This window comes from Felis catus, chromosome A2 (assembly GCF_018350175.1).
Source record: "Felis catus isolate Fca126 chromosome A2, F.catus_Fca126_mat1.0, whole genome shotgun sequence".
NCBI classification, from domain to species: domain Eukaryota; kingdom Metazoa; phylum Chordata; class Mammalia; order Carnivora; family Felidae; genus Felis; species Felis catus.
The window spans coordinates 17,069,792-17,094,397 of NC_058369.1; the positions used below are offsets into that span (position 1 = coordinate 17,069,792).

The following is a 24,606-nucleotide window of genomic DNA, read 5'->3' on the forward strand; positions in this document are numbered from 1 at the left end:
ATGGGACTTCCATGTTTAGGTTACAAAAGACAGTGTGGCTTCCATTCTGGGTGCTCTTTCATGTTCTTGCTCTTTGTAGTCACTTACTCTGGGGAAGCTCCTTCATGAATAGAAAAGTACACGTGGCAGGAGCTGAAGTTCTTGCCAACAACCATGGGAGTCAGTTGGGAAGTGTGAGCTCTGGCCCTGCGGAAACTTAGGAAGTCCACAACCTCATAGGTCCCAGCCTGAGCTATCCAGCCAAGCTGCCTACCTCCCAACTCTCAGAAACCACGTTAAGACTTGGTTTTCTGTTTTCAGTCACTAAGCTCTGGGGTCATTTTCCACACAGCAATAAATAACACAGCTGTGTTACTGACACTGAGTGGCAAGGAGTAGGGACTGTCCCACACTAAGAATTTTCCTGCTCCAAATGCTGATTGAGAGAAGGCAGGACAACCACAAAGATTTTCAGCACAACAACCTTGTGTGGTGGAGAGAGTCAGCAGAAATGCAGTCCCAACGTTTTCAGTTCTGTTGTTTTATTCAGAGACTAGCCTAAAATGTTTTATGTGCTCTGATTAGAATTTAATAGCAAAGACAAGACTCAAGTAAGAAAAATACAGTGCAATGTAATTTGAGACAATAATTATTACAAATCCACAGACAAGGGAAGTTCTGAAGGTCCAAGAGAAGTGCAGCCATTATAGTGGGCCAGTGGGTGTCTGAGAATCAGTGGCGAGAACTGGAAAGGGGCAGAGGGCAGTTCTAATCTAGGTGACAATTTCACTGGGGGTTTAAAAGAGTGGGGGATCCCCAGGTACAACCTCTGAAAGCAAGTGACTTAGAGCTGAGAAAAGAGCACCCTGACAATCTGGACAATGTTCTGTAAGTGCCCAGTCATGCCAATCTTCCAGGCTGATACATCAGTTCTGTTTTATGAAGGACAGAAAGGCATCTGGTTGTCAGTGGGAACGACCCAATCATCATGTAGATCCTGTATGTGCCAATAATCCACTATGTTATAACCCCCTGTTACCCTAAGGCCACTAAAAAAAAATCCATAAATGACAAAAAGACAGCTTATGAGGGTAAGATAAACACAAACAGTCATGCCTCACAGCTCCAGCTCACCTCAGAGAAGTATTCTCTGCCACCCTCTTGCTCTCCCCATGTTCCAGGTCTGCCTCCTCTCTGCCCTCACTGGGGCACTGAACACACTGTATCATCATTGGTTTTCTTGAGTTCCTCCCCCATTAAACCAAAGGGCAGACTTTCCACTTCTCCAGCTTCCAACACTGATGCTGGTGTACATTCATTCAATATTTGCTGACACCAGGGCCTATGATGTGCCAGCTCTGTGTTTACCAAGACACTCGATCAATTCTCTCAAAGGGCATATACTCTGGAATGCGAGACGGACACACGAATCAGCAACTACCACACAGTGTAAGTGCTCTATCAGGCTGCCACGACAGCAGATGGGGTGGGCAAGTCACCCATAGGGGCAGCGCTGAGGGATGCAGAAGTGGGGATCAGGGCCTTGCTGGCAGAGGAGCACAATGCACACGGGGGCACAGAGAACAAGGCCATGAGGGCAGCCTGCATGTGGTGTGGTGTGGCTAGTATACAGAGGGTGACAGAGATGAGACCAGGGTGGCCAGCAGCTCCTAGGGAAGGAGAGGGCCGATGATGTGAGATGCTTACGGGTGAGGAAACTGGGGGTGGGTATGGGAGGGGGTGGGTAAGAGAATTCCCGAAGCAGCCTCTCCATCCTTCAGGGTCAGAAAACCTGCTGATCTCAGGACAAAATGAAAATGGTCTGTTTTGTAATAGTTACTGGAATGAGGAATTTGCCAGAGGATGCGACTAGGCTGACCACTAAGAAATAGCTAAATAAACACAAACAGGTCCTTAAAATTAAAACTCTTAGGGTAACTGGGTGGCCTAGTTGGTTAAGCATCCAACTCTTCGACTTGGCTCAGGTCATGGTCTCACGGTTCAAGGGATTGATCTCCATGTCGGGCTCTACACTGGCAGTGTGGAGCCTGCTTGGGATTCTCTCTCCCTCTCTGCCTCTCCCTTTCTCTCTGCCTCTCCCCTGCTTGTGCTCTCTCAAAAGAAATATACATTAAAACAAACAAACAAACAAACAAAAGCCACCAAAATTCTTCTGGGATAATTTAATCTTAAGGTTAAATTATCTACCATTTAGAGATACCAGTATCTCATATATAAAGAAGTCAAAAACAGGGTGCCTGGGTAGCCAAGTTGGTGAAGCGTTCGACTCAATTTCAGCTCAGGTCATGATCTCACACTTTCTAAATTCGAGCCCTACATGGGGCTCTGTGCTGACAGAGCGGATCCTGTTTGGGATTCTTCCCCTCTCTCTGCCTTTCCCCTGCTTGGACTCAAAATAAAGAAATAAAAACTGGAAAACAAAAAAAAAGTCAAAATAATCAGAACAAGTCCTAGCTAAATCCACTGCTTAGAAAGTTACCAATTCCTCCTCTGGTCAATTCATTAAAATAAATTTCTCTGTAATTTTGAATAATTAACTGTTCCACTGTTTGTACGTTTCTTTTTGTTGCTTCCTTCTTCATTTTTGGCCTTTTTCATCATTCTCTTGATCCTGTTTGGGCCACATCCTTCTATCAGAAGTGTCTGTCCCCATACATACTACTGAGGCGCTCAGCAAGGCCCACCTGACCTCCACCATGCAGGGGAGGGAGGAACACTGAAAGTCCAAGGTTGGATCAGGGGAGGGTTTGGTTAAAAGATATCACAGAAAAAAGGCTCCTCACTCAAGATGAGATTAACTCCTACTTTCTGGTATTTGTATTGAAGAAGACATGAAATCAAGAAAATTCTTGAATCAGACAAGGGAGCTACATGACTTCTACTTTATTGGTAACAAGTAGGGAGTGAGTCTAAGATGTAACTTCTATAGACGAAAGAATTGATACCATCGTGCACCTGGGAAAGTGGAGAGGTGTAAAAGCTGAGGTGTAAATCATTAGTTTTAGAATGAGAAAAGAGTGCTTTTTGTTTATCATCAAAGGCTGATAATCCCTTTGAAAGGGCAAAGTAAACACATAAACAAGGACCAATGGAGTAGGTTACTATTCATTTTATCTAACTTGTAGTTTAGGAAAGGTGGTCATTATTTGTCAAAAAGCCACTACAAACTTCCCCTTACTTACAGCCTCCTTCTCTCTGTCCATGATAGTTTCCAGCTCCTCAAAATGTCGCAGTTTGATCTCCAATTTCTTCATTTGTGTCTCAACCAGCAGGGCCACCAGAGACTTGATCTTTCTCTCTTCCACGGCAGCCAGGTGCTAAGTGTAAAAGATCATTCAAATTAGGTAGGTAAACATTTGCTTAAAATACAGAAACAAAATGCTCACGTTGATATTCAAAGTAGGGATTATATAATTAAGAACAATGACCGATGCCCCCTTTCTATGTTTCTACCAAACATTTACTTCAATTTAAAATAAATATTGCTGAATTTCTGGTCCTTATAGGTATAAATAACCCTGTTAAAGGGTTAAAAAAACAAAAAAAAAAAAAACCCAAAACCCTCCCTCCCACGGTAAACTACTCCCCTCAAAAAGAGCCCACTACAAAGGGGAAGTGTAATCAGAACACTGATGGGCAAAGAGGAGGACACAAGCAGCCTGGGGTACACTTCCCATCTACTACCCACCTACCTCGCACCCTCACCCTTTTACTCTATGCCTCCCCTCACTATCCTTCCCCCTTTATGAACTGTCCAGGGACAGCTAAACAGTGGATTCTCTTAGCACCCAACACTCAGACACAAAGCTTCTGGCTTCTCTCTAGTGAGTGGAACCACGTGTGGAAAGGAGAGGGTGAACAATATTCCACCCCTATGTTTGCAGATAGGATCCAGAGCAAGAGGAACAAATATAGTACAGAACAAGAAGTTACACTGGAAGAATGTGCTACTCACCCGCTACAGGATGGATGATGAGCCCTATTCATTCACACTTCCTGCCTACTCAGCAGCACACAGAGGAAGGCACCACGTTACACCGAGAAGATGAGGGTCCCATATTTGGTCCTGACTACCTGTATCTGGGAATGGGTCAATCCCACCTAATCCAGACACCATCTAAGAGCTTACACTAACAAACCCCCAATAGCATTTTGCATTCACTTTCATTACATCTGTTGAATTTATGTGCTCATCTTGCTTCTACATGAGTGAGAAGTAACACAAGGTGGCTGTCCTAATCTCTGTTTCTTACAGAATCTAGAAGGAGCTAACATGCAGGAGGTATGTAACATACGCTTTTGGGAGCTAAATTAACAGACACTTAAATGAGAATCTTATTTTTCACTCTCTTATAGTTAGAAAAGAGAAATGCAATTTTATACCATAGAGATCCATTAATAGAAAGAGGCAATGTATAAGCAAAAGGTGATCATAAGCAGATTTTATGAATAATCCACGGCTGTTCATGATACATCTGCCTCCCTAACCACTCTGAACTACATCAGTAACAAGTTTAAATAAAGATCACATGATTTGGGGAGCCTGGGTGGCTCAGTTAAGTGTCCAACTCTTGATTTTGGCTCAGGTCATGATCTTGTAGTTCTTGAGTTCGAGCCCCGCATTGGGCTCTGTGCTGACAGCACAGAGCCTGGAGCCTGCTTTAGATTCTGTGCTTCCCCCACCCCCTTCCTCTGCACACACTCTGTCTCTCTCTCTCAAAAATAAATTAAAAAAAAATTTAATTCCAGAAGAAAAAAACAGAAGTAAACCTAAATGATTTTGGGTTAAGTGAAAGATTTCTTAGATGTGACACCAAAAGCAAAAATGTTAAAAGGGAAGATTGAAAACTTGAAGTTCATCAAAATCAAAAACATCTCTGCTTCAAAGGACACCATCAAGAAGGTGAAAACACAGCTCACAGACTGTGAGGAAGTATTTGCAAATCATATGTGTGATGAAAGAGTTGTGTCCAGCGTGTATGAAGAACTCTTAGACTTCATGCCTATGGATGAAGTGATGCTGGTAGGAATGTGTGGGACTTCAAATACAAGCTGGTCACCATCTCAGACACTCGGCAAATTTTGAAGATGCAGAGGATGGGAAGCTAAGGAGTTAGGTTCAAGGAAGAAAAGAAATTCCTGAAAACTCCCATTCGGTGTGATCAAGATTATTTCAAAATCTCAACTGTAAGTTCTGGAAAGTCACACCCAAGGATCAGGGGTGGTCCTGGAGGAGAATGACCAAAGTGTCATCTAGCTTCAACTCAATCCCTGCCTCAATCAGTTTGGTTATCACCTGGGGCATCTGGATCTTATATATATATTTCTCCTTGTCATTTTACACGGAGAATCTGAATTTAATGTTTGCTTATTTTGAAAGAGAGTGTGCACCAGCAGGGGAGGGGCAGAGAGAGAGACACAATCCCAAGCAGGCTCTGCACTATCAGTGCAGAGCTCAACATGGGGCTCAATCCCACGAACCATGAGATCAAGACTTGAGCCGAAATCAAGAGTTGGACACTGAACTGACTGAGCCACCCAAGCATCCCTGGACAATCTAAATTTTTATACATATGTGGCATTCAATCAAAAAAGCAGATCCACAAATGGCGCAGGCACTGGACTTATTAGCAGGGGACAACATTAAAGTAAGTTAAGATCACTATTTTTAAGAAAATGTAGGAAAATATGGATAAAAAGAGAATTTCAATACATTTAGACTTTGTATAAGAATCAATATGCACCTGACTGACATTATGACTAAAATATATACTAACCGAAAATAACAACTCAAAGATCAGGCTTAAAAGGGTAAGGCTTGGGGCGCCTGGGTGGCTCAGTCAGTTAAGTGTCCAACTCTTGATTTCAGCTCAAATCACTATCTCGTGGTTCGTGAGATCTAGCCCTGTGTCAGGCTCCGTGCTGAAAGAGCAGAGTCTGCTTGGGATTCTCTCTCTTCTCTCTCTGCCTCATCCTGGCAGCACACATACAAGTGCGCGCATGCGCACTCTTTCTCTCGCTCAAATACATGTTATATATATATATTATATATGTTATACATACATAAAAATTATATATAATTTGTATGTATATATAATATATATATAAATTATACATATTTATTTATATTTTAAAAAGGGGGGAGTGCACCTGGGTGGCTCAGTCGGTTAAACGTCTGACTTGATTTTGGCACAGGTCCTGGTCTCACAGTTCGAGAGATTGAGCCCCGTATTGGGCTCTGCACTGACAATATGGAGCCTGCTTTGGATTCTGTCTCCCTCTCTCTCTGACCTTCCCCCACTTGTACTCTCTCAAAAATAAACAAACATTTTTTAAAAATGCAGAATCCGTGAAGCACAATAAAACGAAGTATTCTGTAACCATGGCCTGGAAATTACCCTACCCTTTTGTGACTATTTCCTCATTTGTGACACTGGAAAACTGCACCCACAACAGGGTAGGAGGGAGGACACACACAATGTATGCAGAACAGTGCCTGGAGTATGTTTGAGGAACAGTATGAGTGGGTGTCTCATACTTGTGAGCTGTAACACTGCTGATGACCTGGGAACCTAATTTGTTGGGAGACTCTCCTCTACCTGCACCAACCACTTTCAACATCTTTTTTTTTTTTTTTTTTAATGTTTTATTTATTTCTGAGACAGAGAGAGACAGAGCACGAGCAAGGGAGGGGCAGAGAGAGAGGGAGACACAGAATCCGAAGCAGGCTTCAGGCTATGAGCTGTCAGCACAGAGCCCGACGCGGGGCTCTAACGCACGAACCGTGAGATCATGACCTGAGCCGAAGCTGGATGCTTAACCAACTGAGACACCCAGGTGCCCCTCAACATGTCTTTTAAGACTCAGCATTAGGAATCACTTCCTCTGGGCAGCTTCTTGGCTCCCACAGTCATAATGACAATACTCACTGAACTGCACTTTATTTAGTCACTTGATGTTCACTACCAGGGCCTAGGCTCGAGGATGCCCCACATTTTGCAGGGTTGGCAATTTTAAAGGAGGAAACAAGGATATGAGGTGGAAAGTGAACAGAGAAAAGAGGCAGCCTTTATCAAAAGCCTAGAATTCACCTGTGCTCAAGGTTAGAAAAACCACTAGAAATCTCTGCAAGTAAATGTGGGCACTTTGGAATGAAGGATGAAAAAAACCATGGCCCGCAAACTAAAGAAAAAATTTTGAGTAAAAAACTCAGGAAAAGAAACAAAAACTTCAGTCTCTAATCTTTATGGCAGTTTATTTACTATTAAAGACTTATAGAATTATTACACTGACCTGTAGTTAAAGAAAAAAATGTTTTTTAACTTTTCAAAAAAATGTTTGCTTACGTATTTTGAGAGAAAGAGGCAAAGAGCAGAGGAGGGTCAGAGAGAGAGAGAGAGAGAGAGAGAGAGAGAGAGAGAGAGAGAGAGAGAGAGAGAGAGAGAGAGAGAGAGAATATGAATGAATCCCAAGCAGGCTCCACACTGTCAGTGCAGAGCCCAATGTGGGGCTCAAATTTATGAACTGTGAGATCATGACCTGAGCCAAAATCAAGACCCGACACTTAACCAACTGAGCCACCTAGGCGCCCCTAAAGAAAAAATTTTAATAAGTTATCAAAATTACCCCATTACAAGTATAAGCATTATTCACTGATAAGGTTGATAACATCTGGGTTTTGAGTAGAAATAGGAGAAAAGAACTAATGTTGCACATTAAATTTAGTTTTTTTCACATTTCAGGTCTTAATAATAATATTTACATACAAGTTCTGATTTTCTTTATATGATTGTTAAAACCAAATGACTACATCTTCTACTTTGCTCTAGCTCACAATTCTTATTTGTGAGAGAAGAAATCAACAGATTTCTCTGAAAGAAGTGGCCTGGTCCTTTGTACCATCTCACTTCCTGAATTTTGCTGAGTGGATCCTACTGAATGTGTTAACATGTCATTTCTCGATCTTCTGCATTTCTTGATCTAGGGGTTAGAGCCTCTTTTAAAAAAATATTTATTTATTTAGGGAGTGGGTGAGCAAGCGGGGGAGAGGAGCAGACAGGGGGAGGGGGGAGAGAGAATCTCAAGCAGGCTCCATACTCAGCGCAGAGCCCGATGCAGGGCTCGATCCCATAACCCTGGGATCATGACCTGAGCCGAAATCAAGAGTTGGATGCTCAATCAACTTAGCCACCCAGGTGCCCTGAGCCTCCTTTTTGACTTAACTTCCATGACTATTCTTATTGTTACTGGTACAAGATTCATTTGCACCTGAGAGACAAGAAGGTAGTATGTTTCACAGAACAGCATATGTCCTGCCATCAAGACTCTAAATTTTGCTACTTTATGGATTTGGTGACATACATGCATCGAATCAATCCAGTAGAAGTCACAAAGGCTTAGGAGCCAATTCTTCAGGAAATTACAAAGCCTTCGCAGAGGCTTGAAGTGGCTGAATAAATGTTACCAAACACTGGACAAAAGTGATAAAGGGATCCAAATACTACTCATGTCTGCTTTAAAAAAAAAAAAAAAAAAAAAAAAAAAAAGAATCTTAGAATGTAAAAGCAAGAGTGAGCTGTTGAAATGCATTACTGGACTGGGGGATATCCTGGGTTTTATTAAGCATTGACATCATTCTAGCCACCATGCTGTATTTTCATGGTACTTCTTTTATTTCTAATAACCTACCAAAAAAGAATTCTTTATGTATAGAAAGAAACTGACCTCTATATAGAAAGAAAAAAACTAAAGCTTAGAAAAGTTAATTATCTTGCCAACGGTCACAGTTAAGTGAACTGGGAACGAAACTCAGTTCTGAAGCATACCTTGAAACAAAACCAGCCACTAAGAAAGCTGACACATGGAGACATGGAGGAGTTAATGTTTCCCTCTTTCTTCTGTTCTTTATTTTTTGGTTCTTAAAAATTAGAAACTTAAATCACAGACATACTAAGAAAACAAACAAACAAAAAAAGAAGGTATTTTTTTTTTGAGCTAGCTGTTGGGTTTTTAATTGCACAATGTTTGAAAACATTATCTTCGAAATGGAGAATTTTATCAGATTACATTTATGCATTGGCTGGGATCACCAGACTCAAAGTCTGCAGAATCCGGGTTTTGGTCTTTGTTCTACAACTAGTCGTATAACCTGAGGCTTCTCATCAACTTCTCTGGGTTTGTTTCTATATCTATGAGATGAAAGAGTTTAAGAAACTCAAAAATCATCTGTGATATTAACATATGAAACATCTTTCCTGTTAGAACTTAAAGTGTGTACTAAGGTTAGTAATCCAGTTATAAACATAACTTGTGTAAAAATGAAATACGCAAAAGTAGAACAGAAATATGTGTTGTGTGTAAGAAAGTTTCATTCCAAGAAATTATATAAAATTGTATTTAATTCCTAATTAGATCTCATTTAATACTAACTTCTTAAGGTTATATTTCTAGCATTTTATACATATTCTTTTTGTTTTTCCTTCACAACTAAATATATATCCTAATGGCTCAAGAAAAATGTGAAGTTCAAGGTTAGTGGGCTGAGTTCCTAAGAGGCAGGAACCATCCATATTTCTTTGGCACCAAATAAACCTACCACTGTGTAGACCCTCAAATACCGGTTAAATGAATAATGAAAATATGGCATTTCCATCTTACAGAATGCTTTTTTAAAAAAAAAAAAAATTTTGGGGGGCGCCTGGGTGGCGCAGTCGGTTAAGCGTCCGACTTCAGCCAGGTCACGATCTCGCGCTCCGTGAGTTCGAACCCCGCGTCGGGCTCTGGGCTGATGGCTCAGAGCCTGGAGCCTGTTTCCGATTCTGTGTCTCCCTCTCTCTCTGCCCCTCTCCCTGTTCACGCTCTGTCTCTCTCTGTCCCAAAAATAAAATAAATGTTGAAAAAAAAAATTAAAAAAAAAAAAAATTTTTTTTTTTAACTTTTATTCACTTTTGAGAGACAGAGACAGAGCATGAGTGGGGGAGGGGCAGAGAGAGAGAGGGAGACACAGCATCCAAAGCAGGCTCCACGCTCTGAGCTGTCAGCACAGAGCCCGATGTAGGGCTCGAACCCACGAACCGCAAGAGCATGACCTAAGCTGAAGTCAGGCGCTTAACTGAGCCACCCAGGCGCCCCCAGAATGCGTTTTTAATTCTTAACTTGATTCTTATAATAACGTTGTTAAAAAGGTAGATCAGAAAGGAGTTCTGGGGGCGCCTGGGTGGCGCAGTCGGTTAAGCATCCGACTTCAGCCAGGTCACGATCTCGCGGTCCGTGAGTTCGAGCCCCACGTCAGGCTCTGGGCTGATGGCTCAGAGCCTGGAGCCTGTTTCCGATTCTGTGTCTCCCTCTCTCTCTCTCTGCCCCTCCCCCGTTCATGTTCTGTCTCTCTCTGTCCCAAAAATAAACGTTGAAAAAAAATTTTTTTTAAAAAAAGAAAGGAGTTCTGATTCAAACAAAATGATATAGGTTCAGAAAATTTATTTTAGTTGCCTAAGTTAAGAAACTAGTAAATGGTAGAGCCGGAACTAAAAGTTTAAATTCTAAATTCAAAGCTTTTTATAGTTATCCACAAATGCCTGTTTAGAACAATTAATATTTAGTGGATACTTTCCCGGGGAATTCTTAGAAGGGACGTGCAGTAGATTAAAGATGGCCATAAACTCACTGGCTTTCTTTTCATGGAGAGGAGGGTCTATAATCCCTCCTCTCGAATCAAGGCAGGTTCTCTAATTGCCTTGCCCAAGAGAAAACAGTGGTGCCATTTTCCAGTTCCCAGCTTGGGAACTTCATGTCCTATCTTTTGGAACGTTCCTTCTGGGAGTCCCTAGCTGCCATATACTACATGTGATCAACGGGGAAGAGACCACAGAGAGAGACCTCAAGACTGCATGAAGAGGAAAAAGAAACCAGCCACTTCTACCAAGGATTAGGACTTGAAGGAATCTGTCTCAGACTCTCCATGAACCTACCTGTGAGGTGAGTACTGCTAAATGATTCAACTGATACCACATGGAGCAGAATTGCACAGGTGTTTAGTGCTCAAATTTTGCACAATCATGAGCTATAATAAAAAATGGTTGTTTTTTAAAAACACTAAATTCTTTTCCCACTATGGGAAAAGAATCTGGTATCTGGAAACGGGGTGCTGTTGTATCAAAAACTTTCAGTGTGGCTTCAGATCATGCAGTGGGCACAGGCTGAAAGGATCTCAAGAAAACCACTGGCAAGAGCTTTTAGAACAGAGAGGAAAATGTTCCTGGAGGTTGGAGAGAAGCAGATCTTGTCTCCAAAGAGAAGTTTGGAAACACTGTCACTTCTGGTGATGTGGAAAATAGGAGTCATTAATGAACTTGTGAATCTGGCTGGAGTGATTTCTAGACAAAACAAACTTTCTTTAGGCATTTTATTACAAGCAGCCAGAAGAGAAAGGAACCAAAGAGGGAACTATTCCATCTTCAGGCCATCATTATTGGAGTTAGAAATCTCCTAGACAATTAAGAGCAAATACAACAAGGTTGAAAATGAAACTTTCTCATCTCTAGTTGCTCCCAGCAAGGGTTTGAAACTAAAAAATGGCTTCAGGACAAAGATAAAATCCAGAACATTACCAGTTAGTCGTGACCTGAGAGTAAACAGCTCAAGGTGTGGCTGTAAGACATTCTGATCAAAAAGTATCGTAGAATTTCTAAGAATCTTAGAATTTCTAAGAATAAGGGTATTCTTGCCTCTTATACTCTCTTTACTAGACAGGAGGGCCTCTAAGTATCTTCAAGAGCATGTCTCCTATATTCTATATTACTACACGTTAATGTTTTCCAACAAGTTTGAAGGTTTTCATCAGCCACAATTCCCACCAACCCCTCCACCCCCCCGCCTCCTTCACTCTTTCCTTTCCTTCTGGGACTCATATTACAGGCTAAGAAAGGCCCCTCACAGCAGCAAAATTGGGCTGATTTTTTAATGGCAAAGGAAAAGGATTCAGAATGCAGTATCCAAAGACCACAGGGCCAAGCCAAAAGCTGTAGAGAATAAGTCACAGAGGGCAAGACTGGGGCCCTGGGAAGACAGAAAGGGGAAACATATGCCTGACTAGATTTCAAAGTTGCTCTGAACTATGTGTGCTCTCTCAGGGCCTTCCATCTTCACACTTACTGAATGTGAGTGCAGTTTCTCTCCAAGTTTCCAACCACTTTTATGTCAGTCCTCAAATTCTTCTGAGATGACCAACATGCAAGGAGCTGCACCTGAAAGACCACTCCTAAAGACAGCTTCCTCTGTACCCGAACTTGATTTAGAGAAGATCTCAAAAGCCCAGCCTTAGCCTGATTATCATAATAACATGAAACCATGGAATGCTTACTTTTCAGTTGGGAGATATGTAGGTAATTGGTGACCAGAGGGTAGACTGGGGGGTTTAAGGTGGCATGCCTTCTGTGTAGAGGCATGGTCAATGATCCCTCACCTTGAATTTGGATAGAACTTTTTACTGTTTATTTTTGAGAGACAGTGCGCACGTGCGCCAGTGGGGGAGAGGCAGAGAGGCAGAGAGACAGAGACAGACAGACAGACACACACACACACACACACACACACACACAGATTCCCTTCTGGTGGCTTGGGACACTTCTCTCTTAAAATTATAAGCTTCCAAGTAAAAAGTCCAACTATTTTGATACCAACCTAATGTGAGGAAGCCCAAGATAACGAACTCTGTAGATGAGCTGTGTGGAGACAGTGATGCCAGCCAGTGCCAGGTCATACAGCCACCCTGCTTACCCATCAGGCACAGCAGGGAGGTTGCCTCAGGTCCTCCCTTCACAGCCCAGCTGTGAGCAACCTTAGCCAATGTCACATGGAACAGGGCTTGTCCAGCTGAGTCTGCCTGAGTTCCTCAGTCATAAAAATGATAAGATGCAATAAAGTGATGATGGTCTTAAGCTAGGTTTTGTAATGGTTACATAGCCCTGGGTAACTGGGGCAGGAGCACTACTAACGCTCAAGCTAAGGATTCCTGAAGGTCTGGCAGTAGAGATGACCAGGGCTTCCCCAAGAAGGGCTGTCGGGAGCTCACATCCCTTCACATACTGGCTTTATGGAACTTAAGAATGATGAGGGGCGCCTGGGTGGCTTAGTCGGTTGAGCGTCCGGCTTCAGCTCAGGTCATGATCTCACGGTTTGTGATTTCGAGCCCCATGTCGGGCTCTGTGCTGACAGCTCAGAGCCTGGAGCCTGCTTCGGATTCTGTGTCTCCCTCTCTCTCTGTTCCTCTCCCACTCGTGCTCTGTCTCTTTATCTCTCAAAAATAAGTAAACATTAAAAAAAAGTTGTTGTTTTTTTTTAAGAATGATGAGGTGTGGGAGTGTGGCCCAGATGTGTGCTATGTGGAGAAATGACCTAAAAGAGATGAATGATACCACAAAGGTAACTTGGTTGTAACAGAGTTGAGGTGAACTTTACATAACAAAGCCTGAAGTCCAGCTGGTGGAACAGGAGTAGTTTTCCGTTTAGTCATATAAAGATGAAAGTGAATAGGTCTAACTATAGGCAAAATGATCCAATAGGTCAATTTTTCTTTTGGTTTTATCTCTAGAATATCATCAAGTAAAAGGACATCGTTTCACTGATCAATGCATATAGTGTCAATTTCAGCAAACACTTATCTGGTAAAGCCTTACGACTACAACGTACAATGAAAAACTTTCCTATCTCAAAAAAGAATTTCAGGCAAAGCGGAGCAAGTAAGAGGTATCTCTGAGAGGTGAGAAAGAATCTTCCTGTTACCCCAGAACTAATATCTAGTTACCATGAAGACAAACCTACTTTAGCCATTTCAAGATATATAGGAATGGGGTGGTGACAGAATAAATCTAAAGAAAATGGCTGTAAGTCTTACGAAAATGTGATCTCGGGCACCTGGGTGGCTCAGTCTGTTGAGCATCTGACTTTGGCTCAGGTCATGATCTCATAGTTGGTGAGTTCAAGACCCACATTAGGCTCACTGCTGTCAGCCTGTCAGTGCAGAGCCAGAGCCGGCTTCAAATCCTCTGTCCCCTTCTCTCTGCCCCTCCCCCACTTGCACTCTCTCAAAAATAAACAAACAGTAAAAAAAAAAGAAAGAAAACGTGACCTATGCTGTCTTGGAGGAATTGAGTCCTGCTGATGCTGAATAAGGAGAACATTCTAGTTTTTAAGGTTTCTAATTTATTCTAGCAATAGTTCTGAACTTTTCCTTCCAGCTAAAACTAAGCACCCAGATGGAAGGGATGTAGAGCACCCAGCCAATGGTGTTCCTTCCCACACCCACACACCACTCTTCAGGTAGGTCAATTCACAGCTTGTCGGTAGATGCAATGAAGAAATGGATATGCTACCAAAGAGTCCCTCATATGGCAAGGCTGGGGAAAAGCCAGAATGCATGCCCACCGTCCCTATGTGTTTTGGAGCTAGATTCAGAACCTCTAATTACTACTCCATGTCAGTGTGACAAACAATTAAAATGTATCAAGGAAAAGTCTTAATAACAAAGCTGTTTATAGATACAGAAAAACAAAAAGAATAAGAGAAAACTTGGATTGGCTAGATCAGCTGTACTAATTACAGTAATTTAAGTGAATTCCTTACCCTTAATTCCCATGTAGCACAAAGATGATTATGTGTGCTGTGAAATGCATCAGACCCAGCTGTTAAGTGGCACTGAACAGTTCATGCATGCCAAGTCATGTGTCACACGCATGTGTATCACTCACAGATCTGTGGAAAACACAGCTGTCATGAGAATAAAGATCTCCTTTCCCAGTTATTAGAAACAAGACTGAGTGAGGATGATGGAGTGAAAACTCGGTGACCTGGAAGGAAAATGTTCTTTGGACTCTTCTGAACCTTGCACAGAATATCTAAGGAGCAGGGCAATTGCTCCATAAAAGCAGTTTCTCTGCAGTAAAGGAGTCAAACAGCTGTGGCAAGGTGGTCAGAAGTACACAGCACACAAACTTTTGTGCCCAAAGTCGCACATGTTAACAGCTATGAGGCCATGATGTTTTTCATCAGCTATGAAAACGATTTATGGTCATCTACCATTTTAGTTCCTTCTCCAGCAACTTACAGTGAAACTGACACAGTGGCAGAAGGAGGAGAAATAATGGAAGAGAGAGAGAGAGAGAGAGAGAGAGAGAGAGAGAGAGAGAGAGAGAGAGAGAGAAATATCTCTATGAGAGGGAAGAGGGTCCAAAAAAGCCCAACTGGAGATCACACAGTGGGTTCTATCTGGGAGAACCACAAGGAACAGTTCTGGATGGACAGGCAAGAAAGGACGCTTGAGAACTGAGACGGGTCCTGATCATGAAAATCTTGTGAATTCTACACTAAAGAGTTTGAAATTTTAGCCTGAGAGAGATAGAGAGCTTATTTAAGAAAGTATCATGTTCCTATTTGTATTTTTAAAGATTCTTCAGAAAAGCAGTAAGTAGTCCATTGTATTAGAAGACAGGTTAGCAACCATTCTTGGGGGGCGGGCGGGGGCAGGGGGAGGACGGTAACCAAAAGGGAGTATGAGGAAGCTTCTGAAAGGCTAGGAATATTATGCTGCTTCAAGTGGGTGCTGTGTGTGAGCCCACAGGTGGGCTCCACCTGTGAATAATTCACTAGCTGTAGACATATATATCTACTGATACAAATGTAAATTATCAATAGAAAATTTCAAAAATAAAAAAGATTACTTTGCTAAAGACAGAGAATGGGCTGGAGGAGATAGGCAGAGGATGAGGGATGCCGGCCTAAGGGAAAAGTGAAGGGCCTGGGCATTACCAGAGGCACTAATGCACCAGGAAGGATTTGGTGGCTGAATACCTATGGAAAGTGAAAGAATGAGGAGAGACCAAGATGACCTGAGGCTGCAACTCTGAAGACTGGTGGATGGCTGTGTTGTCTCCTGATAAATGTCACAAAGGACAGAGGCCCTCCTGGCCTCCAGCTCACTTATGAAATAATCCCAAGACCATCCTTAAGGTCTCTAAGATCCCTGGTAGCAGTCTGAACGAGAACTTAGCTCTGAGGCAATGAGGTGCCAAAGGGTCCAGCCTGACAGGAGAAACAGAGAATCAAAAAACTGCTTCCAGTGAAGCAGCGAAACCAAATGAACAGGAAACAGCTGTCAAATTGGCATCCAGAGAAGTACTCACTCATCCCAAGAGACAGAGAAGGTAGAGGAGAGAGAATACCTAATACTGCAACTAAACCACCATGAAGATCGGGAGGCATCTTTGGAAGAGACTGGGAAGTAGGAACACACAGGATCTCCAGCTCTTGTAAGAGTCAGCTTCAGCTGGGGCTACTGTCTGGACTGACTGTGCCCTGTAAACACCCTCCTCCTCACTGTCCACACCTAGGCCTGATGTGTGGGAACTCAAAACAATGGTCTTGTGGTTTAAACTGGGTCACCTGTGGGTCTGTTATTAAATCATGCACCACAGATTAAGCACTTGGAGAAGTCGTCTGCAGCAGCTGAACAGTCTATAGGTACTAAAGGCCATGAAAGAATATCTTTACCAATGGATTAAGAACAGCTCAAGATAAAAAGATTAGGTATGTTCCAGTAAACGCTCCTCAAAACGTGGGAACCTATAATGGAAGGAAGCTACTTCAGAGGGTAGGATGGAGAAGGGGTGAAAAGGTTTTTCAAAACTTCACATATTCATGCCTGGAATGTTTTAAAATGCGAAAGCAACACAAAGTGGGAAAAATAACATTCTCCTTTTTTTCTTAAATATGCTGTGAAGCCAATACTAGGTTATAAATAGAGAAAACCACCCCCAGAAAAGCTGGCAAATTCAAGAAGAAAAAGTTATTTTAGATCCCCCTCTTTCCTTTCAGTCTGTAAGAGCAGGGTGAAGTATTTATACAAGGAAACAGATTTTTGTCTTAAAAATCACAAATATTTCAATCGAACAGAAATTGGAACAGTAGTCTAAGACAAGTTCTGCAGGCAAATGTGAGGGACTTTAAGTTCGGCTACATCTCTGCAGTCTCCATGAGCTGAGTAGAGCGGTATAAGCAAGGCCTGGAAGGCAGCCCCCCTCCAGGACCAGATCTGCAACTCGCCCCCACTCCTCCTGCCTGCACAATTCTTAACCTAGAAATGCCGGTCAAGCAGTCATCTCGTGTTGGGTGCAAGGCTCATTATACTAAACGTTCTCAATAACTGACAACAATGCAACCATTCACGGCTGGCAAGAGCCTGGAAAGGGCTGTCAGTGGCAAACCTTGGCTTTGGTTGCAGCTGAAGCAAGAGCAGCTGCTGCGGCCGTGGCCACATTTCCTTCGGAAATTTCATGTTCTACTTTCTTCTTCCCGAGATCACTTTCTCTTTCTTTACAAGTATCAGTGAGTTCCTTGTTCTCTTCAGTTTCCTTTTCTTCTGAAAAAAAATCAGAAAACCTTATTACCAGTGTGCCCCATCTCAATAAGCCAGCTTACTTCTCACCTCCGCCACATGACAAACTAGGACTGAGGTTACAAAGAGATCTCAGTGCCTTCTTCTTTGTAAGACTTTTGCAGAGCCATTCCATGCATGTAAGGGAGCCTCCATCTGAGATGGATTTTCTAAATAGTATGCTTTGTCTTTCCTTCATTTCTCTAAGCTCTCTGTGTAGTTCCCTAGGATATAAAGGGAACTAAGCCCTGCCGTAAGACCAAAAAGATCAGTCAATGAAAGGCTCTGAGAAACCCTAGTGTCCGGAGGAAATGAGAACAAAGCACTTCCGCAAGCCTTCTGAGACAGGCACGATGGATCCGCCAGCCACTGACCGTGACTTCTGTCACAATGAGCAACTTGTTTGTCTACATATTACTGAAAACAAGGTAGCCATTGGTATTAGCACTGGTGCCTAGGAGCCAAATAAAACTCAAACTCGAACACTTGTTTATTGTTACATTAAGAAACAAACCCAGGGCTCAGTCAGTTAAGCGTCCGTCTTGGTTGTGGCTCAGGTCATGATCTCACGGTTGTGGAATCAAGCCCCATGATGGGTTCTGCGCTGACAGTGTGGAGCATGCTTGGGATTCTCTCTCTCTCTCTCTCCCTCTCTGCCCCTCCCCTGCTTACACTCTCTTTCCCTCTCTCAAAATAAATAAATAAACTTAAAAAAAAAAAAAAAGAAACCTAATGAGTGAGGAAAATTTCTATACAATTAAACTGCTCACTGGGGCGCCTGGGTGGCGCAGTCGGTGAAGCATCCGACTTCAGCCAGGTCACGATCTCGCGGTCTGTGAGTTCGAGCCCCGCGTCAGGCTCTGGGTTGATGGCTCAGAGCCTGGAGCCTGTTTCCGATTCTGTGTCTCCCTCTCTCTCTGCCCCTCCCCCGTTCATGCTCTGTCTCTCTCTGTCCCCAAAATAAATAAAAAACGTTGAAAAAAAAAATTTAAACTGCTCACAGTTCTCCAGGGCTTGTCAGTTTTACATAATAAAGTCTAAAGAGTTTCCTCAAATTACCTGATTTGGTATCCTCACTAACTTCACTGTCCTGCTCCTTCTCACTATGTTTTTCATTTTCTCCATCTTGTGCTTTATCACCTTCATCTGTTTCGTTTTCCCCTTTGTTTTCTGCCTGAACGAGGAGGTATAAAAGAAGAGAACAGAGATTGAGCAAAAAAACCCAGTCCTTCAACTAGTGATATTATCTAAGAGTAACAAAAGATTCCATTATTTTGGGCAGGGAGTGCACTAGGGCCTTGGAGGCCCAAGGGCCTTGGAGAGAAGAGCTAGAAATCAATACATTCAAAGAAACACCTTTCACTACCTCCACACCTGAGTGCTCACATGTTAATACGCCTCCACAACACACAGTCCCTGCACTCTTTGTGCCCTATGCTATAAAGCCAGGGTCACAATGTCCAAAGGAATGGCACGGAAATTCATTTATGTTATTTACTGGTTAAATAGAGAAATAGTTAATAAACAAATGAATTACTGATTACCTGTCCAAAAGAATCAAGAGCATTTAAAATGTACATTATCAACCGAGAAGATGGAATACTGCCAAAATTAAAAGCTGACAAAGCCTTTAATACAGTCATTTGCTAATGGTTTTTAGTAAGAGCCACAATAGGGCATCAGTGATTATGCTCTGGGGACTGAAAACTTCAATTCTTCTGGTTAGAATTTGGTTTCATTTACTGACTCTGAAATCCTTGTGACTTTGGACAAATCATGTAACATTGTCTATAAAATGAAGAGATCATCATTGACTTGATGAGACTGTTTAGGAACTAGATGAATTCACAAATGGGAAGTACAAAGCACAGTATGTTGAACAATGTAAGAATTATAATTAATTTTACTCTTATCCTCATCCTGTCCTTATCTATATACAATTTTAAAACAACACACGTAATCAACACCTTAAATCGCATATTGTATATGTTCACTCAAATATTGAGTGAATGCTCATCAAGGCTTCTAATCTTATCTTTTTTAACTGAAGTATAGTTGACATAAAATGTTGTATCAGGTTCAGATTTACAACACAGTTGACAATTCTACACATTACACAATGCTAACTATGATAAATCTACTTCCTGTCCATGTATTATTACAATACTGACTATATTCCCTATGCTGTACTTTTCAGTCCCGTGACTTATTTGTAACTGAAACTTGTACCTTAATCCTCTTTTACTTATTTTGCCCATCCCACTAACCCCCCTTTCCCCTCTGTCAATCACCACCTTGTTTTCTGTATTTATGGGTCTATTTCTGATTTTTTGGTTTTGTTTTCAGATCCCATATAGAAGGTGTTTCTTTTTTAATTTTATTTTTTAAAATTTACATCCAAATTAGTTAGCATATAGTGCAACAATGATTTCAGGAGTAGATTCCTTAGTGCCCCTTACCCATTTAGCTCATCCCCCCTCCCACAATTCCTCCAGTAACCCTCAGTTTGTTCTCCATATTTATGAGCCTCTTCTGTTTTGTCCCCCTCCCTGTTTTTATACTATTTTTGTTTCCCTTCCCTTATGTTCATCTGTTTTGTCTCTTAAAGTCCTCATGTGAAGTCATATGATTTTTGTCTTTCTCTGACTGATTTCACTTAGCATAATATCCTCCAGTTCTATCCATGTAGTTGCAAATGGCAAGATTTCATTCTTTTTGATTGCTGAGTAATACTCCATTGTATATATACACCACATTTTCTTTATCCATTCATTTATCGATGGACATTTGGGCTCTTTCCATACTTTGGCTATTGGTGATAGTGCTGCTATAAACATGGGGGTGCACGTGTCCCTTCGAAACAGCACACCTATATCCCATGGATAAATGCCTAGTAGTGTAACTGCTGGGTCATAGGGTAGTTCTATTTTTAGTTTTTTGAGGAACCTCCATACTGTTTTCCAGAGTGGCTGCACCAGTTTGCATTCCCACCAGCAAGGCAAGAGATCCTCTCTCTCCACATCCTCGCCAACATCTGTTGTTGCCTGAGTTGTTAATGTTAGCCATTCTGGCAAGTGTGAGGTGGTATCTCATTGTGGTTTTGATATGTATTTCCCTGATGATGAGTGATGTGGAGCATTTTTTCATGTGTCAGTTGGCCATCTGGATGTCTTCTTTGGAGAAGTGTCTATTCATGTCTTTTGCCCATTTCTTCACTAGATTATTTGTTTTTTGGGTGTTGAGCTTGATAAGTTCTTTATATATTTTGGATACTAACCCTTTATCTGATATGTCATTTGCAAATATCTTTTCCCATTCCATCAGGTGCCTTTTAGTTTTGCTGATTGTTTCCTTTGCTGTGCAGAAGCTTTTTATTTTGATGAGGTCCCAGGAGTTCATTTTATTTCCCTAGCCTCTGGAGACGTGTTGAGTAAAAAGTTGCTGAGGCCAAGATCAAAGAGGTTTTTGCCTGCTTTCTCCTTGAGGATTTTGATGGCTTCCTGTCTTACATTTAGGTCTTTCATCCATTTTGAGTTTATTTTTACTTTTGTGTATGCTGTAAGAAAGTGGTCCAGGTTCATTCTTCTGCATGTTGCTGTCCAGTTTTCCCAGCACCACTTGCTGACAAGACTGTCTTTATTCCATTGGATATTCTTTCCTGCTTTGTCAAAGATTAGTTTGCCATACGTTTGTGGGTTCACTTCTGGGTTCTCTATTCTGTTCCATTGATCTGAGTGTCTGTTCTCGTGCCAGTAGCCCATATAGAAGTTAAATGTTAACAGTAGTTGTCTTTCTCTGACTTATTTCCTTATTCTAATACCCTCTAGGGTCTATCCATGTTGTCATGAATGGCAAGATTTCATTCATTTTTAAGGCTGAGTAATAATATTCCTGTGTGTGTGTGTGTGTGTGTGTGTGTGCGCGCGCGCACGCGCATGTGTGTGATACATACTTCTTCTTTATCCATTCATTTATCTGTGGACATTTATGTTGCTTCCATATCTTGGCTACTATAAATAACGTTGCAGTGAACATAAGGATGCACAGATCTTTTTGAATTAGCATTTTCGTTTTCTTTGGATAAATACCCAGTAGTGGAATTGCTGGATCATACGGTGGTTCTATTTTTAACTTTCTGAGGAAGTGCCACAGTTTTCCAGAGTGGCTGCACCAATTTACATTCCCATCAACAGTGCACGAGGGTTCATTTTCCCCACATCCTTGCTAACACTTTTTGATACTAGCTTTTCTGATTGGTGTGAGGTGGTATCTTGTTGTGGTTTTGACTCGCATTTCCCAGATGATGAGTGATACCGAGCATCTTTTCATGTGTCTGCTGGTCATCTGTATATGTTCTTTACAAAAATGTCATGTCTATTCAGGTCCTTTGTCCATTGTTAAATCATGTGCCCCTGATCCTGAAGAGGCTGTAAAGTCCTATACTGCCTCACTCACCTTGTGTTTATAGCCTCTCTGAGTCAGAGATCAAGTCACAAACACATGGGGCACTTTGTTGCCTTCTGCACATTAGCTTCAGCGTCTCCTCCCTGCCAGTGGAATCTTTGATTCCCTCTCCTCTATTTCAATTTTTATAGTTCTACCTGCTCTTTAAAACCTACTTCAAATGTCGCCTTCTGATTAACACTTTTCTAACTATTTTCCTGCTGGCAGTTAAATCTCCTACAAAATTCCTTAGTATTCTATAGTTTTCTTCTGGCACAAATATAGGACCCAACCCTATAATTCAGTATCTGTAAAAACCACAATTTTGTATTCATTTCCCCAACTGTGCCTAAAAGGGATGTAAAAGAAGAGGCTAGGGAGTGGATAAATCTTCCTCGAATGAATAAGTGAAAAATGTCCTATGTTATGCTTTGTGAAAATTATACCTTATACCAGCAAAATCCAAATGGCTGACACAATCATCTGTAGTTCCCTGAGAGGGATCAAAGACAAAAGACAAAATAAACCCAAACCGTTATGCTACGAAAGGCATGCTCTCTCTGTGTCTTTTCTGTTGTAGAAGAATTCAAACAGACTTTCACCTTTTCAGGCTGCTGAACATCGGTATCTGTTTCCATTTTTTCCTCCTCAGCCCCTTCTACGAACAAAAGAATAAGAACAAGTAACACAATATGGAAAAAAGGTAAAAGCTTTCACACAGCTGTATCTGAAATACAACTATGCGCAATAATGAGTCTCACAACTGTAAAGCTCACAGAAGTCCAGCATAAAACACAAACTTCATGATTGTATTAATTTAAAGTTCAAAAACAGATGAAAGTAATAGTGTTAGAAATCAGGACAGCAGTTAACCAAGGAAGGGGTGGGCAAGCAAAAGTGGGATAAAGGAGGGGCCTGAGGTGCTGGTAATGATTTGTTTCCTGATCCTGGGGCTCTTTACATGAATGTGTTTAATTTGTGAAAATGCATGGAGCTGTCCAATGAGGGCTTTTATTTTCTGTAGGTATAAAAATAAAAACCTCAAAAACATTTCAAGTAAAAAAGAGCAAAAAAAAAAAAAAAAAGCCCCAAATAATTTATTTAACCAATGCTTAATGAGTGTGTGCATGTGTGTATCTTTTTAATTTTTTTTTAAACATTTATTTTTGAGACAGAGAGAGACAGAGCATGAACGGGAGAGGGAGAGAGAGTGACAGAGAATCTGAAACAGGCGCTAGGCCCTGAGCTGTCAGCGCAGAGCCTGACGTGGGGCTCGAACTCACGGACCGCGAGATCATGACCTGAGCTGAAGTCGGTCGCTTAACCGACTGAGCCACCCAGGAACCCCTATATATCTTTTTTTTCCTGTATTATCTTTTTTTATGTTTATTTATTTTGAGAGAAGACAGAGACAGCATAAGTGGGGGAGGGGCAGAGAGAGAGGAGCCTAAGCAGGCTCTGAGCAGAGACTGACTCGGGGCTCAAACTCATGAAACTGTGAGATTAGGACCTGAGCCAAAACCAAGAGTCAGATGCTTAACCGACTGAGCCACCCGGGCGCCCTGTGGGTATATATTTTGAGTCAAGCACTGGAGAAATACTGCAGAGCTAGATATTCACTGAGCATCCAGAGCATCACATACTGGCCAGAGAAGACACAAACCAACAAGTCTACCACATACATGCATGCATGAGACCCTGTGAGAAGCACAGAAGGCACAACCATTTCAATCAGGGAAGGATAGATGGTTACGTGAGCATTTTCTTTTTCTTTTTTCTTTTTTTTTTTTTTTTAAACGTTTATTTATTTTGGGACAGAGAGACAGAGCATGAACGGGGGAGGGACAGAGAGAGAGGGAGACACAGAATCGGAAACAGGCTCCAGGCTCTGAGCCATCAGCCCAGAGCCCGACACGGGGCTCGAACTCACAGACCGCAAGATTGTGACCTGGCTGAAGTCGGACGCTTAACCGACTGCGCCACCCAGGCGCCCCACGTGAGCATTTTCTAGGTGGACATGGTTGACAGGGTGGGTAATACAAATATAGAGAAGGACATTTCAAGGAAAGAGACTGAAAGACTCGAGGGTGCCAGGGAAATGTCGTTGGTGATGACTTTCAAGGGGAAGGCAGATAGGAAAAATCAGCAGGGAGATAATGCTGGTAAAAGTCGCATGAGGAAGAGCCCTTAATGTGGTACTAAGGGAGTCTTAACTATATCCTATAGGTAAGAAATTAATCAAGATTTCTAAAAAACAAAAACAGTATAATCAGAAATGTGCTGACAACTCAGAGCCTGGATCCTGTTTCCGGATTCTGTATGTCCTTCTTCTCCGCCCATTCCCAGCTCTCATTCAGTCTCTCTCTCAAAAATAAATGAACATTAAAAAAAAAAAAAAAACCCAAAACAAAAACAAATATTTTACATATGATGAGGGTTTGCTGTGGTTTTAAATAAAAACATCTAAATAACCTACAGCTTAAATCTTTATAGTATCCTCTTATAAATGATAAGACTATTAGTATTTATCATCAATGGGAGTATTCAAATATATTTAAACAAACATATTTAAAACTACCAGTGTCAAAGTTATTGAAAAGGAAAATCCCTCTTGCTCTAAGTCTTGCAGGTGGAACCAGACCTCACTTCCAGAATTCTGACTGACCAGGAGCTCCAGGGGATATGGTAGTTTGGGATGTCATGAATCTCACATAAGGTAGAAGACTACAACCTTCTAA

General features: G+C 41.8%; 1 protein-coding gene across 4 annotated transcripts in view; it reads right to left on the reverse strand.

Annotated features, from left to right (window-relative positions):
* Positions 1–24,606, reverse strand: part of SMARCC1 (SWI/SNF related, matrix associated, actin dependent regulator of chromatin subfamily c member 1) — a 177,464-nt gene that overhangs the window by 31,014 nt on the left and 121,844 nt on the right. For 3 of the 4 annotated variants that reach the window (XM_045049537.1, XM_045049531.1, XM_045049534.1), the window contains 4 exons: positions 22,471–22,526; positions 18,485–18,599; positions 17,256–17,410; positions 3,183–3,317 (listed from right to left, as the gene is read on the reverse strand). In XM_045049537.1, the coding sequence (XP_044905472.1) occupies positions 3,183–3,317; positions 17,256–17,410; positions 18,485–18,599; positions 22,471–22,526 (461 nt within the window). The remainder of the gene's footprint in view (positions 1–3,182; positions 3,318–17,255; positions 17,411–18,484; positions 18,600–22,470; positions 22,527–24,606) is intronic. The other variant, XM_045049532.1, reaches the window with a different exon arrangement.